This window comes from Acomys russatus, chromosome 6 (genome assembly GCF_903995435.1).
Source record: "Acomys russatus chromosome 6, mAcoRus1.1, whole genome shotgun sequence".
NCBI classification, from domain to species: Eukaryota; Metazoa; Chordata; class Mammalia; order Rodentia; family Muridae; genus Acomys; species Acomys russatus.
This window is the reverse complement of record NC_067142.1, coordinates 53,806,236-53,823,561: the sequence shown is the minus strand read 5'-3', so window position 1 is coordinate 53,823,561 and position 17,326 is coordinate 53,806,236. Positions and strand designations below refer to the sequence as shown.

General features: G+C 40.2%; 1 protein-coding gene across 2 annotated transcripts in view; it reads left to right on the top strand.

The window, feature by feature from the left end:
• Positions 1–3,412: 3,412 nt before the first annotated feature.
• Positions 3,413–17,326, top strand: part of Rasal2 (RAS protein activator like 2) — a 252,552-nt gene continuing 238,638 nt past the window's right edge. For both annotated transcript variants that reach the window (XM_051147644.1, XM_051147643.1), the window contains exon 1: positions 3,413–3,708. In XM_051147644.1, the coding sequence (XP_051003601.1) occupies positions 3,507–3,708 (202 nt within the window). In that variant the 5' untranslated portion in view covers positions 3,413–3,506. The remainder of the gene's footprint in view (positions 3,709–17,326) is intronic.

Here is a 17,326-nt window from a genome sequence, read left to right as displayed (position 1 = left end):
CACTGACTGCTCTTCCAGAGGTCCTGAGTTCAATTCCCAGCAACCACATGGTGGCTCACAACCATCTATAGTGTGATCTGATGCCCTCTTCTGGCCTGCGGTGCATACATAATAATAAATAAACAAATCTTAAACAAACAAACAAACCCCAAAATGAATGATTAAGTAAGGTCACTAAAAGTTTCCTGTTTGTATTTTATTCAGAGACTGAAGGAGCTAGGCTAGTCTCCACATCTCTATGTACCTGATGCTTCCGCTTCTCTGCAGAGGTTACAGGTATCCATAATCCTGCCCTGCAGAAGGCTAACACTGGACTTTAGTAATCTCCAGGTCGATTGTTCAACAGTGCTCCATGCTCTGTTATTTCTCCATTGGCTAACGATGATCTTTAAAAGTCTGTTTCTGTTACAGAATTGCTTACTGATCATATTGTGAAAGTGCTTTTCTTTAAAGCTAGAGACATTAGATAAATTCCAGATATATGTTACTTAGGCAATTAGATGATGACCTGCAAGCCAGGATGAGCGCAGAATGCCAAGGTGAAGTAGGGACCAGCACTTTAGTGGTCCGAATAAAGACAGAAGGTTATTCAGAAAGCAGGGTTGGTGAGAGTTTGGCAGAGCTTTTCCCTTTAGATAGATGGTGACGGTGAAAGCAAATTTTGGAATTTTTTTTTTCTGGAATAAATATACCACTTGTAATGCTGTTTTGGGGATAATAGCTTGGGTAAATACATTCCATATATATTAGTGGATACTTGGATTTGTATGTCTGATGCCCATATTCACTTACTCTTCGAGACGACAGCAATAACTTAATACAAACAAAACCACTATGCCAAGGGTTTTCTCTTCCTTCCCTCCCTCTACAGCAAAGGAGCAATGTCCCTTCAAAGACCTTTACAAACTGGAGATGAGCTGGGTGTGGCGCACACCTTTAATTCTAGCACTCAGGGAGGCAGAGACAGGCTGACCTCTGTGAGTTTGAAGCCAGCCTGGTCTACAAAGTGAGTTTCAGGACAGCCAGGGCTGTTACACAGAGAAACCCTGTTTGAAACCAAACTACAGAAAGGAAGGAAGGAGGGAGAAGGAGGGGGAGGGGGAAGGAGAAGGGGGGAAGGAGAGAAAGAGAGAGAGAGAAAGAGAGAGAGAAACAGAGAGAGAGAGAGAGAGAGAGAGAGAGAGAGGAGGGGGGAGGGGAGGAAGAAGAGAGAGGGAGAAGGGAGGAGAGGAGAGGGAGAGAGACGGGAGAGGAGAGAGAGAGAGAGAGAGAGAGAGAGAGAGAGAGAGAGAGATCTCTAACCCTCGCTTTGTTTAGTGCTGGGCCCTACTGACTATACAGTCAGGTAGCAAGCCAGCTGGCTTCTACATACTGGAAGGATCATGATCACACCACTACATTGCCAAGCAACAGACGAACACATTTAACCACAGAGGTCTTGAAGGATCAAAGTTGAAGAAATCAGTATCACCGAGAGCTTGTAGATGTACCTGTTGCCCTGGTGGTGGCTTTGCCAGGTAACCTGGACTGTCCTGTTTGCACCTGTTAAACAAGAGACAGGAATGAGAGGATCGCTAAGGTCACTTCTTGCTTTGAAATGCTATTACTCTATGTAAGGGTTGAGAGAAAATTACAAAATGCAGCCTCTAACTCCAAACAACACAACAGAATGCCAACCCCCCAGAAAATCAGATGGTCTCTTATAGAAGTTCAAAGTAGAGAGAACTGAAGGCTGCGGTGAGTTGGGGCACAAAACAAAATTCCTCCCCCGAAAGATTTTTTTCTTTTAAAGGCATCATCTAATTATGGAAAACTCTTGCTCGGTTTGAAGTAGCCATGTTAATGAAATTTTGAAAGTCTATGATGTATCAGTACAATTTAAATTGCTAATTTTCTTTTCTTTTTTTGGGTTTTCGAGACAGGGTTTCTCTGTGTAGCCTTGGCTGTCCTGGACTCACTTGGTAGACCAGGCTGGCCTCGAACTCAGAGATCCACCTGCCTCTGCCTCTTACGTGCTGGGATTACAGGCGTGCACGACCACGCCCAGCTAATTGCTAATTTCCTATTTGAAATTATTACTATTATTTTTGCCTGCAATCTCTGAAACTTGGATTGGTCAATCCAGCCTTGGTGGGCACAAAATGAAGCCAACGTTAAGGAGGGCGACGGTTTACAAACAAGCCAAATATAAACCACAAGTGACATTGTTAGAGGGAAAGAGAAGCTAACAGATTGCACAAAGATCAAAGGCAAAAAAAAAAAAAAAAAAAAAAAAAAAAAAAGAGAGAGAGAGAAGATTGTTTGGTTAATGCTGGGGCTTTGGGGGCATTTCACGTACTTGCGAGGTCCGTCTGTTCATCCACACCACACTTCGTAGCCAAGCTATTCTAAATTGATGATAAATCAAGCTCCAGGGCAGACAAGGCGCAAAGCGGGGATCTCGCACAGATCTCAGATTCCATGACCCCGGGCCAGATCTCCCTTCAGGAACAACATGGGCGTTTTCTCCATGGTGACTGTTAAATAAAGCAGTGCCTTCAATCTCTTCGTCCAAGAAAGAAGCGTTGGTCCAGAAATCAACAGGAAAGGGATTTACAAAAAAGGGAAGCGCCTTTCCCATCTTTTTAAATTTCCCGCACGCCCTTTTCTCTCCGCCTTCCTTACAGCGTCTCGGCAGCAGCTCGAGGTTCCCGCACCCGGGGCGGGACAAATCTTAGGAAAGTGGGCGGGCCTGGCCGGATGAGTATTTCGGTGCCCGATTTTTGCTGTCTTCGGCGGCAGTTCCTCCTCCGCTGGGTTACTGGATTGCACACGCGGCCGCGCGCTCGGCTCTCGATTGCTCCGGCCTATCACCCTGGGATGCCGCCTGCCGCCGCCGCCGCCAGCGCCGCGGCTGCCGGGCTTGTGGGTTTCTCAGAGGAGCGCGAGCCGGAGCCCAAGCAGCGGCCGGAGCGGCGGCCTGAGAGTTAGCGGGCCCGGCCTGCGTCTTCGGCAGGAAGAAGCCGACGCCGGACGGACAGCAGCCGGGCGGGGCGCGCCCCTCAGGCTGAGGGAGCCGACGCTTTGAGCCCCCAAGGCGGCGGCGGCGGCGGCGGGAGCCGGTCAGAGGGGGCGGCCCCTGGCGGCGACGCCCCCGAGTCCAGCCCTGCCTGGCTGCGCTCCATCCTCTGCCCGAGCCCGGGCCGCCTGCGGACGCGCCCGCGGGGGCGGGAGACGAGCCCGCGCTCCGGGGAGTGCTGTGTGTCCACTCCCGGACCCGCACCTGAGCCGGGTCCCGCCTCCGCTCGGGGCCACGCTGGACCCGCCTCCCGGCTGGGGTCCCACCCTCCGCTTGCAGGTGGGCTGCGGCGCCGGGACCGCGGACGGTGGGCGACGGAGAAGGAGGTGAGCGGCGTCCGCCCCGGTGCTGGTGGCCGCGCCGTCGTCCCTCTCCCGCAGCCAGGGAAGCTCGCCCCGCCACCGCCACCGCCACCGCCACCGCCACCGCCTGCTCCCTCTGGGACACCATGGAGCTCTCCCCGTCGTCCGGAGGAGCCGCGGAGGCGCTGTCGTGGCCGGAGATGTTCTCGGGGCTGGAGTCCGACTCGCCGCTGCCCCCGGAGGATCTGGACGCGGTCGTCCCAGTCAGCGGAGCAGTGGCCGGTGGCATGCTGGATCGGATCCTTCTGGAGTCAGTGTGCCAGCAGCAGAGCTGGGTCCGGGTCTACGGTAAGGATCACAGGTCGTCTGTCTTAGAGGCCGGCGTTTCTTATCTTTCCCTGGGCTCCGATGCTCTCTCAGTCCCCCACCTATCCCTTTTTGTTTCAGGAAATGCGTTTTTGACAAGTTTATTCGATGTAGCGCCTGGGTGTGTGACTCAGTAGGCTCTTTGGACCTCTTTAGATATCTACAGTAAGTTTATGGAGTTGAGTTATCCGGACGTAATTCTTAGGTGATTAATTAAAGGTACTGGGCTGCTGAGTCTTTAAGGAAGGTATGATAGAACAAGTTACAAAAGCAAGTGAATGGGATTTCATTTCTTTCTTGTTGAGTGAAGCGAGTGTGGAAAGGAAGATGTGAAAAAGCTTAGTAGAAGATGAGCCAATGAATGAAAAAACAAAGGGGGGTGGTTAGAGAGAGAGAGAGAGAGAGAGAGAGAGAGAGAGAGAGAGAGAGAGAGAGAGAGAGAGATTGATTTTGAATCAGTCCTAGTCCCCAATTGAAGTATTTGGTAGCAGTTGATTTATCTGCAGCTTTTCCTTGAACCTTACTCTGTGCTTATCCTGAGTGAGTAAATTGTTTCAGATTGCGCTATTGTTTCTGGTTTTCATTGTGAAGCAACTGGGTTGCCACTCAGCAGGTTTAAAGTGATGAACACACTAAAAAAATTTTCCCTTTCTGCATTCCTACTAACCGTCTTTTAAATTAAAACTGAATGATGATTTTCTGTTAAGGTAAGGCTGTGGCAACATTAAACATGCTGGTTTTGAAAACTCATAGCTCAAAGATTTGTAGTCTGCATTCATGGCTTAGCTGTGGCTTCCCAAAATCGTGAAATAGCAAGGTGTTTATCACTTAGCTCACATGACCATAAAAGACATAAGTAATGCTGAGTATAAGATGACCGATTTGAAGCATCTGGGATCAAACACACTGCTGAGATGCTGTACTGCAGTCATGTGCCTCTAAGCCTGTTAGTGATCAGCATATATTTATTTTTTGCATTCATACTTCCAAATAGGGTCTATGCTTTACAATTCAAGACCAACTTTTTCCGTGGTTTACAAATTGTCTTTTGGACAGTTCAGTTGACTTTAAGACTTAATGCCCATCTCAGAGAGAGTGATCTCAGACATTTGAGTTCTTGCCTCAGTTCTGTCACTAAATTATTAAACAATTTAGGGCAGTTAAGGTCACTTTTTTTTTTTTTTTTTTTGCCTCAGATTCCTTATCTATAAAATGAGTGGATTGGATTAAATAATCTGTCAAGGTCTTTTCAATCATAAAAATCAGCAACGTCTTATGGCCAGTTCTTAGAAATTTGTGTATGTACCACTTGGCATTTTGCTGGTGTTTCCAAGTTTTTTTGTTTTTTAAGTGGAGGAATGACAGCAAAGAGGTGGGAACTGGTGCAGAGTTACTCAGTTCCCCCCTCAGCAGGTTGGATTAAAGCTTTGGTGCCTGGTAGTCCAACTGTCTGCTAATTCACTTTAGCGGATCACTTACAACAAAAGCTGATGAGAGTCTAAAAATGACTATACATTGGAATACATTGTGGTTACGGCTTGCTATTTTTCCTTCTTGTCTGTATACATGCTGACGTACTGTTTTTATAGGACTGTGTTAGAATACGTGCTAATATGGCTGATGAGTCTTCAGAAGGCTGGGGGTTCTAGGCCTCATTTTAAATATCCTTTGCATATAACCCACATAAGTGTATGGTGTTGTTCTGGTAGGCTGTTCTAAAACTTGGCTTGTATGTATCCCACCACACACATCTAAACATGTTCAAAGAAACCAAGAAATTAGTAGCATACAACTAGGGCTGAGAACTTGATAGTTCTCTTTTTTGTTTTGCCACAGCTTGGTTGTCACTTAACTTTGCATGAGTCATTTTTATGTCCCTGGCTCCAGGTTTCTGCATACAATATGGAATCTGGAATAGTCAGCTTACATGCACATACATTCATACACAAGATGTTCAGAGGGAACATCAAGTGGCAGAATTTTCACTGCATCATCTTTCAAAAAATGTGATTTTTGTCCATTAATTAAAATTTGCTTTTATTTACTGTTTAATACTGTTGTGTTTCTTCTAAGGAAGTTCACCATGGAGACTGATTTGTTGTCCATAATTTGATACAAACCAAAACTAAATGACTCTTGGTTGTTTTGGGGAGTTTAAAAATTGTCTATTTATGATTATTGGAGGTCAGAATAACAGAATGTAGAAAATCAATTTTTACAATCATATTTATTTATTGTTTAGGCAGAGTCTCACTGTTTAGCCCTGGTTGGCCTGAACTTGCCATGTAGACCACGCTGGTCTCAAACTCACTGAGATCTGCTTGCCTCTACCTCCACAGGGCCTGAATTAAAGACTGGGCCACCATGCCCAGCTGGAAAGTAAACATTTAAGGAATAGTAGCTTTTTTGTTTTGTTTTGTTTCTTGGCTGCCTTGTGTATTCAAAACTGATTCTCTTGGGTTATCTTTTTGATCTAATACAGAATTTAAAGAGACCCTCCATTTTAAAGTGTGGTCCACCTGTTTCAGAGAAACCAGAACTGGGAACCTTGTGTAGAGTACGTAACCAGAGGGTGAGAACCTGGCTTTTTAATTCTTGCTTTGTCACAAATTGGTTCTCTAACTTCAGACAAATAGTCTTAACTCCTTGCCTCTTAAGTTTGTGGATCCAACGTGGAATCTGGTCTAATTGCTCCCGTTATCTAACTACAACTTGGCTTGGATTCCGTTCTGACTTTTGAAGCTTGTCATTGAGCAAGCTCTTAAGCCAGTGCCTTCTAAAGCAGTGTTGTGAGGACTCTAGGGAAGCACTTTCATCACAAGGTTGGTGACCTGAACTTTGAAGGAAGCAAGTCAGAATGAGATGTGTATTTGTTGGAGATGTTTTCCCATGCTGGGAAGGTAGGGGTAGATGCCGCACAAGTCTGGCTTACACAGTGTGGAGATGTACATGTTTTTAAAGGTAAACTCTACTGAGGTGAAGTATTGAGTGATGCCGGATTGAGCCGCAGCTCACATCCTCTTTGAAACTTTTCTTTGAAACCACCCAAAAAACTTTCAAAAATATTTCTCCTTTCCTAAGGATTTCTCAGAAACATTTAGGAGCAGTATTTTCTTCGTTAACAACACAGATTTGAAGACTGGCATTGCTTTTACTTTGTGGTGAACAGGCTTGCCTCCTTGGTTGATAATACATGCAGAGCTTTATGTATTGCCACGATTTGGAAAACTTCTTTGGAATATGTTCAGAGCTTTGTAGTAGGTGGGTCTATATTTAGAGCACGAACAAATGCAAGTTTTTGAGACACAGCTAAGAGAAAATGTTTATGCTGTCCTTTATTTCAGTAAAGCGTTTCTTTCCAATACGATAAAAAAATTGTGGCCGTGTCCTGTCAAGAATATAAGTTTTTGACATTAGTTAGTTTGTCATATTTCTATTCTTTCCTTTATACCTCTTCTATTGTCAAGAGGTCTATCAGATTGGTCTTTTGCCTCATAGTAAATAGGTGTTGGATGTTAATTCATCTTTCATTTGACCATTTAGAGCCCAACCTGTTTGATTTATGGGTGGTAGAGTATCTTAAACAAAGACATGCCATAAACAGCTAAATATGGATGCAGAATCCAAGAGCATCAAATGCAGAACATTTCCCAGATATTTATAGCGTCAAAGCAAAGTCAATTGGCTGCAAAAGCTCAGTAAGCTAGCAAAAGGAAACAGGAGCGGCAAAGCCAGCCTCACTGTCTGTGCTTTCTGGTAAACAATGAGAACATTAAATGAACTACTTCACTGCGAAGGATGGCAAGAGTAGGACCCCCAGAGTGATTTAAGCTACTCTGTAATCCTGTGTGGTAGTGCTCTGCACTCATTGGTGTAACAGGTTTTCCAAGTGTATGCACTGACCACTCTTGGAGAGTTAAAGATCAAGTACATTAAAGAGTTAGCACGAAGTCTTGTACTTTAACTTTTTATTATTACCATTAGGGTTTATCTAAAATATTCAGTTCATAAAATGAGTAATAACATTATCATTAAGTTAGTGTAGATCTGTGTTTTTAATTGGTTGCCAAAGGAACCTGCTGGAAAGTTTCTAAAAGTTGGTAGCTACTATTGCATATCTCAGCAAACCCAAGAAAAGGGAAATTAATTGTACAGCATTAAGAACCACGGGTTTCTAGAAATGTGTAAGTGGGAGTTGGTAAACATTTCTCATGTGAATTGATGGGATGGAATCTTACGTAGTTGTAGCATGATATTTACTATGTTTTAGGAGTTAAGTCAAAATGGTCTGGTTTTTTTGCACTTCTAGAGACTATGTTTTTGTATTTTTAAAAATGTTGTAACCAGTAACAAGTCCAGCAATTTGTTTCATTTTGGCTTACTATGTCTGCCCCCCCCCCCCCCAGTGCCCCGCCCCCGGCACAGCATTTCTCTTTGTAGTCCTGGATGTCCTAGAACTTGCTCTCTAGACCAGGCTGGCCTGGACCTCAGAAATCCGCCTGTCTTTGCTTTCTGACTGTTGGGATTAAAGGTTATCAAAGAAAGCCTGGCTTCATTTTGGCCCAGGATGAGCTAGATGTGGTTCACTCACTGGCTTTTTGTAGGATGTTTTTAGTTAACTTTGGATATTATTAGTGAATCATTCTTATTTTTTTCCTCCCCTGCCCTCAATTACTCATTCTTACATGCTTCAATATGTGTCCTGTTTTGTAATACTGTATACCTGATGAAGTTATTCAATAAAGGTTGAATGTTTTTGGTGCTCTATATAATTGATTGGTAGAAGAAAGATTAGTGAATATGTATTGTATTCATCCCCAGACATGTCCACATTACTTAGGTGTTTTCATTTCCTCAATATTATTAGTTGAACTATTACAAGTGACTATTAATATCTTAGAAATTCTTTGAATCTTAAGCTTGAGTCCAGTACTTATAACCTGGCATAGGTTCTGAATGTTGTTGTACAAATTCATTTATGTGTAAATGTGTGCATTTATTGGGGCCAGATCTGGCTATGGTTCTTTAGCTTCATTGCCTTGAGACATTGGCTCTCCCTGAGCCAAAAGCTAGTTGTTGCTAGATTGGTTGGCCAGCAAGCTCTCAAACATCTGCCTGTCTCTGCACAGTGCTGAAGTCACAGGCATGCATAGCCATGTCTTGCCTTTTATGCGTGTGCTGGGAATTCAGAATCAGTTCCTCATGCTTGCAGAGAAAGTGTTCTAACCCAATGAGCCATCTTCTCAGTCCCTCCGAATTCATTTTATGTGTATTAAGAGTTTTTTAAAAATCGACTGTGTGTGGCATATATCTGTAATACCAGCACTGGCAGAGTTGAGGGAAGAGGATCTTGAGTTCAAGACCAGTCTGAGTTACAAAGTAAGAAACAAATAAATAAATGAATTCTTCTTTTAAATCATAGGGACCTTCCAAGAAAACTTTATATGATTTTAAATTCAAATAGCCCCATTTTCTTGAGAAAAATTCTCATATTGTATGTTCTATTAATGTTCAGTTCTTTGACAATGGTGAACAATTTCTTTTATATTATCTTAGTATAGTTCTAATTTCTATGTTTTTTTTAAACTACCTTATTTTCAGAGAATTACAGCATTTTTCTTTGACTCAAATTGTGTATCTATAATCTCTTCCACAGTCATTGGACCAGATTGTTTTAGAATTAAAAAGTGATTTTTTAGAAAACTGATATATACAGCATATATTCAGTGGCATAAAATCCCTACTGACATTTAGAGAAATTATCAGGAATCAGTCATGTTAATATTTCTGCAATCAAGCTAAGTGCTCTAAAAACTATAAATAGCTGCATTAGTTTAGGTCAGAGACTACTGTGAGAGAAGATATCAACAAAGCTGAGGTTTTCAGAGTTTTGTGGATTTAGATCACAGATTTGGAAATGAGGATTTATACAATTTTCCAACATAAACAATATAAACATATACAAGATAGTCTTGATCTTTTTTCTCCCCGCTTTGTAAAACTGAGTGGTCAAATTTGTTGTTGTTGAGACAGGACCTTACTCTGTATTTCAGGCTGACGTGGAATTTACTAAGTAGCTCAGGTCGGCTTAAAATTTGTGATGATGCCGGGCATGGTGTCACATGCCTTTAATCCCAGCACTTGGGAGACAGAAGCAGGTGGATCGCTGTGAGTTCAAGGACAGCCTAGTCTACAAAAGCAAGTCTAGGACAGCCAAGGCTACAAAGAAAAACCTTGTCTTGAAAAGCCAAAAAAAAAAAAAAAAAAAAAAAAGTGATGGCTCTCCTCCGGTCATGGCCTTCTGAGTGCTGGTATTATCAGCATAAGCTTCCATACCCAGCCTTTTGAGTACTACAGTGTTCTGCTTTGATGGATGAAGTAAATTTCTGTTATTATTGTGGAAAAGAAAAGGAACTCACATGCCTAAGATAGTAGTCTTCCCTGAGAGTACTAAAGTGGCAAGGCAGTGGTTTCCGACCCTTCGTTTTCATTAGAAAGGATGAGGTAAATGGGAGCAGAGGGTTTTATATAATAGTTCTTTACAGTTGCTCTCTTCAGGAGCACAAAGTGATTTGATCACCTTTTAAGTAGGTTAACCACAAAAAAAAAAAAAAAAAAAAAAAAAATCAACTCATGTCTGAGTTAATCCAGAAAACATGTAGCCATTTGAGTCTTTATTCTACTTTATTGAAAAAACTTTCAAGTAACTAGGGCTGTTTGGTCTTGTTAACTGAGAAGAGGAGTTTGAAGCATGCTGAAGGCACTACTGAAATTTCTTCACTGGTTTTGGCAGAGGGATAATTGCTCTCTGATGTTTGTAAGACAGAACAAAACACCTTTCCTCCCAAAGGCTACCAAGTGCTGCTGAAGAGCAGTCGGTAGAGAACGCTACAGTGTAGTTTATCTTCTAGGAGAAGGTAATTTTGAAGAAGTGTATGAAAGAAAATACAAAGGAAACCGCAAATGTTAATGAATATATAGCAAGAAAACAAAACTTAAACTCTTGAAGGTATATAACAAAACTTCGTTTGATAGATTGCTTTATTTTCTTTATGCAAATGTTTTGCCTGCACGTGTGTGTGTGTGTGTGTGTGTGTGTGTGTGTGTGTGTGTGTGTGTGTGTACCACATGTGTGCCTGGCACTGCAGACGTCAGAAAACGGCTTGCTTCAGTCCCCTGGAACTGGAGTTGTGGATGATTGTGATTCACATGTGGGTGCTGAGAATCAAACCTAGATTCTCCACAAGAGCAATAAGTGCTTGTAACTGCTGAGTCATCTCTCCAGTCCCCATTTGCTAGATTGTTAAATCGAAGTTATGATCATCCTCATTTCTGCTGTACAAGCAAATATTTTAAGTTTTCTACCCTTTCTTACCAAATTACTCTAATTAGTTTTTCTTTTTCTTTCCTTCCTTCCTTCCTTCCTTCTGTCCTTCTTTCCTTCTGGTTTTTCGAGACAAGAGCTTCTCTCTGTACCCTTGGCTGTCCTGGACTCACTTTGTAGACCAGACGGGCCTCGAACTCACAAAGGTCTGCCTGCCTCTGCCTCCCTGAGAGCTGGGATCACAGATGTGTGCCACCTTGCCTGGCTTTGATTGGACTTCTATTCATTAGTAATTATCTTCAATATTGCTCAAGTTCTAGTTTTTTTTATGTTACTTGCAGTAGGCTTCCCCCATTTCTGAGTTTGATAATACTTAATGGATAAAATAAATTGTAGAGAATTTAGAGAAGAAATACCTAACAAAACAAGCAAACAGAATTCAGAGTACTGTGAAAAGTTAAAAAGAAACTTTAAAGTCAGTAGTTCTGAGTCTGAGTCTGTCAAAACAGTCCTTTAAAAGATACCCTCAACAGAGAGAAGCTGGCTCAGGAAGCTTAGCTTATTTCCAAAATTGGAGACAAATTCCACAGTTTGTCTGGATTGGAACTCTTAACCTCAGATTCCTTAGCCTCCTGATTTAGCGTCTGGATCTTACTGCCTCCCTTAGGAGATGACCTTTCAAAGCTGAAGGTTAGGGAAACTCTACAGTGAGAAATGCCAGATTGTTAGTCTCACAGTCTTTAAGGGAAATGCTGGAAGTACCATTACCTAGGTAACAGAAAACAAAGATGAACAAAACATCCACAAAGTTGGAGGATGATGATAATTTCAGCAATCCTTTAGAGGAAGAGCAGGAGACAGATTCCATGCTTCTCATCTCTTTAGTCTTAGTTCTCTAGGCATGAATTCTTTAAACTGTGATCTGAACTGATATTTTAAGGAAGTACAAATTTTGCTTAAGCAATGGGAAACCTAGATATGCCTAGTAGCTTTCTACCTTCTCCTTTAATTTCTAAGCTCCTGGACACATAACATTACATTTAATATTTTGTAATTGTAAATTGTTTAATATGAAGGATTTGAAATTTGGAAAATCCAAAGAAATTTTAAGTCATTTGTAAATCTGCATCTCAGAGGTAACTATTGGTTACTGTTTTATTCCATTTTTCCCTGTGCACATATTTGATGTTATACTACATGCATGCAGCATTTTGTTTTTTAATCTTTATATTTTTCAGGTTATTGAAAATATTAGAATTTTTCAAATATATATTTTTTAATTGAATTTTTTAGAAAATACATTTTTTGTTTTAAAATTTAAAAAGTATAAATGAATACTTCTTGAGCTGTCACTCTTCCTGTATCACTCCTCTATTTGCCTCCTCTAATCAATAAATCATTGAAAATTTTAGATATCTTTCTGTTTCTAGTAAAAGTGTACAGAGGGGAAAACTTAAAAGATTCTTCCTTAAAAAGGAACCAAGAAATTTAGTTAAAACAACAACAAAACAAAAACCTGTACAGGAATGGTGGTTATGTATCTGTAAGTTTTGTGCTTAAAATACTGAGGCAGGAGAATTCCTACAGGTTTGAGGCCAAGCTAGTCTACATAGTGAGTTCCAGGCCAGCTTGGGTTACAAAATGAGATCTATTTTTATTTCATGATATTAGTGAGATAGTGAGCCAGTTTGCTTGGAGTTCAGGGGTCTGGTCTGGAGTGAGTTTTACTTGTTTTATATTTGGACTGATATAGTACCATAGATTTTTTTTTTTTTTTTTACTTTTTATATGACGTATGTGACAATCCTCTATAAGCATCGATTTGACCTATAATTTAACTTATTCCTGTCTCCCTAGTTATTAATATGTTTGGCATATTTTCTATCACTTTGTAAAGACATTCTTTATTTTTAAAATAATGTATAATGCAGAGATGAATCATAATCAAGAGATTTAAGGAATATGATAAGTTATTTCTTCCCTGGGCTGGAGAATTAATTATTCAAAAGTGATTCATAAAGGTATTTGGTGAAGTGAGTTGGTCAGTATATGAGCTCTGAGGTAGTTTTTTCTTCTGGCAAAGAATACCTTGTTTCTACTGTCCAGTTCGTGCTTATGTTTGTTATTACATATTACTTGATATTTAAAGGTTCGTCTCGTCTTCCTAAGTAGTCTAAGAGTTTAGCAGTATGTTTTATGTATGCTGCTCTGCCGTGTTCAGAGCCACATGGGTCAGAACTGAAACTGAGTTCCTCATTGGTAAACTTCAGGAATTAAAGTGAAGATGCCAGAGTAACACATTCTTCTGCATTAATTCCTTTTTGCCAAGAAATACACATTCTAAAACGTAATCTTTTCGTACAATTTAGTGACATTAAAATACTGCTTGTATAATCACCATACCATCAATAAATATTTAAAATCTTTTCATGATCTGCAACAAAAATTCTGTATCATTAAATAATGACTCTGCCTTGCACATCTTCACCCCAGCTACTGGTAACCTCTGTTCTAGTTTTTGTGTCAGTGAATTTACCTACTTGATGTACCTCATATATATAACTTTATACAAAAAATTGTTTTCTTCGTTACATTTACCAAGTATGTCATTAAGACTTGTTTTATCAAAATTTTATTCTTTATTATGACTGAACACTATTCCATTGCATACCCTACATTTTGCTTTTCTCTTTATCTGGTGATGAACTCGAGTTGTGTTCATTTTTTAGTTACTGTGAACTTTGGTAACTTTGGTATACATTTAGTTACTGTGAACTTGGGTATACAAGTATTTGTTTGATTCTCAGCTTTCTACTCTTTACATTTTGTTCTGGTTTTTTTTTTTTTTTTTTTTTGAGACAGGGTTTTCTCTGTGTAACAGAGCTCTAGCTGCCCTGGACTCGCTTTGAACACCAGGCTAGTCTCAAACTCACAGATACCTGTCTGCCTCTGCCTCCCAAATGCTGGAATTAAAGGTGTGTGACACCACGCCAGCTCAGCTTTCCATTCTTAGATGATAACCCCCTATGACCAGACCACCCTTATCTTTTCATTTTGTAGAAACATCTAGAAGTAGATTTGAATATACTAACTTGGGTTTGTGGCAATTCTGTAGTTGACTTTTGTGAAACTACTAGCTTTTAGCTGTACCGTTTAAAAGTCTTATCAGCAATGTACAAAGGTTCCTGTTTCTTGCTGTCATTGTCAACTCTTACTATCTTCTTTTCCTTTTGATAATAGCCACTCTGAAGCAGTTTTGATTTATATTTTTCTGATTATTACTGATGTTGGACATTTCTCATGAACATTTGTTATATGTGTGTTGTTTTTTGGGGCAATTGTCTGTTTAGTCCCTTTGCATGAATTCTTAGTAGACATTGGTGTTTTTCAGATTGTCAGTTATAGCACTGATGTATGTATTAATCTAATCTCTAATCACAGTCACAATCATAAGCATGATAATAGTGATGATAAGTAAAACTTACAGAGTGTTCATTATGATCCAGATGCAGTGCTGAGTGCCTTATACCCATCTTACTGAATTATTTTTTAAAAAATATTATGCAAGGGCTGGAGAAATGGCTCAGAGGATAAGAGCACTGTCTGTTCTTTGAGAGGTCCTGAGTTCAATTCCCAGCAAACACATGGTGGCTCACAACCATCTAGAGTGTGATCTGATGCCCTCTCCTGGCGTGCGGGTGTACATGCAGGGAGATACTGTATATATAATAATAAATAAATATATATTTAAAAATATTATGCAAGTGTGACACAAACATAAAATCTTAAGGACTCTGAGTTGTGTTTGTCTTCATAATAGCTTTGGCCAGTTCAGTAATGGGGAGTAAGTTAAGTATCTAACATTCTGATTAATTCATGAGCCTGAAAAAGCATTTAATGAGATGAAATTGATAGAACAAACCACACATCTTTAAAGTATAGAAATGTATTTTGAAATATGTAAATAACCACGAAACCATCCATACAATCAAGAAGGAAACATCTGACTCTTCTTGTCTTCCAATTTCACTTCCCCAGTCTCATCCTCAGCCCTGTAGCAGACTACTTGCATGGGTCTGTCCTCCATCTCTGACCCTGCTCTCTAGGGACTTTGCCAAACTTCGTGACAGATCCAGCTTTCCTCCATCATGTGGACCTTTTCAGCCCCCTCACCCCCAATTCTAGCACATTCTCATTCCTTTGTGTTAGCCCACAGCTCTAGAAATATGTTCTACTACCTGGAACTCCCAATGACTTCACCTGACAAGGATTCAGACGCACTCTGAACCGGGCAACCCACAGCTACCACACTCTTCTAAGATCCAGAGAAGGCAATGGAAACCAAGGAACAGGAAACCCTACTATAGTAGGTGCTGAGAAATACAGAATAGCTGAAACACAAGACAAGGACTTCACAATAGCTCTTAAAAAGATGCTCAAGGACCTTAAAAAGGAAATGAACACATTCTTTAATGAAATCTATGAAAACGCAAACAGTGGAATGAAGAGAAGAAAACAGTTCAAGACATGAAAGTAGAAATACAATCACTGAAGAAAATCTAAACAGACGGGAAACTGGAAATGAAAAATTGAGGAAGTTAAACAAAAACCTTAGAGGTAAGCTTCACCAATAGAATATAAGAGATGCAATACAGACTCTTAGGAACTGAAGACGAGAAAGAAATACCCCAGTCAAAGAAAATGTTAAATATATGTATAAAAAAAATCTATGTACAAAACATTCAGGAAATCTGGAACAACATGAAAAGATGAAATCTGCGAATAATAGGAATAGAGGAAGGAGAAGAAACCTAGGCCAAAGGCATAGAGAATACTTTCAACATAATCATAGAAGAACATTTCCCTAACTTAAAGAAGGAGGTGCCTGTCAAGGTATTGGAAACATACAGAGCACCAAATAGACTAGACCAGAAAAATTCCCTACAACACATAATAATCTAATAATCAAACAAACATATATAACAACAACTACAAAAAGAATATATAAGTCTCAAGGGAAAAAGACCAAGGACCATACAAAGGCCAATGTGACTTTTCAGTGGAGACTCTTAAGAGACAGAAGGGCCTGGAAGGATGTTTTACAAACTCAAAAAGACCACAGATGCCAGCCCAGACCACTATACCCAGCAAAACTTTCAATCACAATAGGTGGAGAATAACAAAACAAAACAAAATAAAAAAATATTCCATGATAAAACCCACTTTAGACTATTTACAAATCCAGCTTTACAGAAGATGCTAGAAGAAAAACTTCAACCTGGAGAAGTAAAACTACACCCAAGAAAACATAAGGAATAAATAATCTCAGACCAGCAAATCAAAAGGTGTGTGTGTGTGTGTGTGTGTGCGTGTGTGTGTGTGTGTAGCCACACTGTAACAACAAAATTTCAGGAATCAATAAATACTGCTTATTGCTAACTCTCAAAATCAACTGTCTCAATTCCCCAATAAAAAGGCATAGACTAACAAGATTGGATTTGAAAACAGAATCTATTTTCTGCTGTATCCAAGAAACATACCTTAACATCAATAATTATTTTGATATATACCACCTACTGAAGTTAAATCAAGATTTACTAAGCAGTTTAAACAGACTGTAACCACTATCAAATTAGAAGCAGTAATTAAAAGTCTCCCAACCATAAAAAGCCCAGAACCAGATGGTTTTAGTGTAAAATTTTATCCTTTTGTGTGTGTGTGTGTGTGTGTGTGTGTGTGTGTGTGTGTGTAGAATTGATACCATTCTCAAATTATTTCATAAAATAGAAGCAGGAACACTGCTCAGTTCTTTGTTCAAGACCACAGTTACTCTGATACCTAAACCATATAAAGACCCAACAAAAAGAATAACAGTATTTCCCGTATGAGCAAAAGTGCAAAAATTTTCAGTAAAATACTTGCAGACTGAATCCAAGAACATCGAAAAAAGACCATCCACCATGATCAAGTAGGCTTCATCACAGAGATGCAGGCATGGTTCAGCCAACATAAATCAATAAATGTAATTTTCATATAAACAGACTGATAAGCAAAAACCACATGATGATCTTATTAGATGTAGCAAAAGCCTTTGCCAACCTCTAACATTCCCTCGTGATATAAGTTCTGGAAAGACTAGGGCTACAAAGGACATGCATCAACATGATAGGGGTGATTTACAGCAAGCCACACCCAACAGCAACCTATATATAGAGAAACTCAAAGCATTTCCACTAAAATCAGGAACAAGACAAGGTTTTTCATAAGTATTCAATA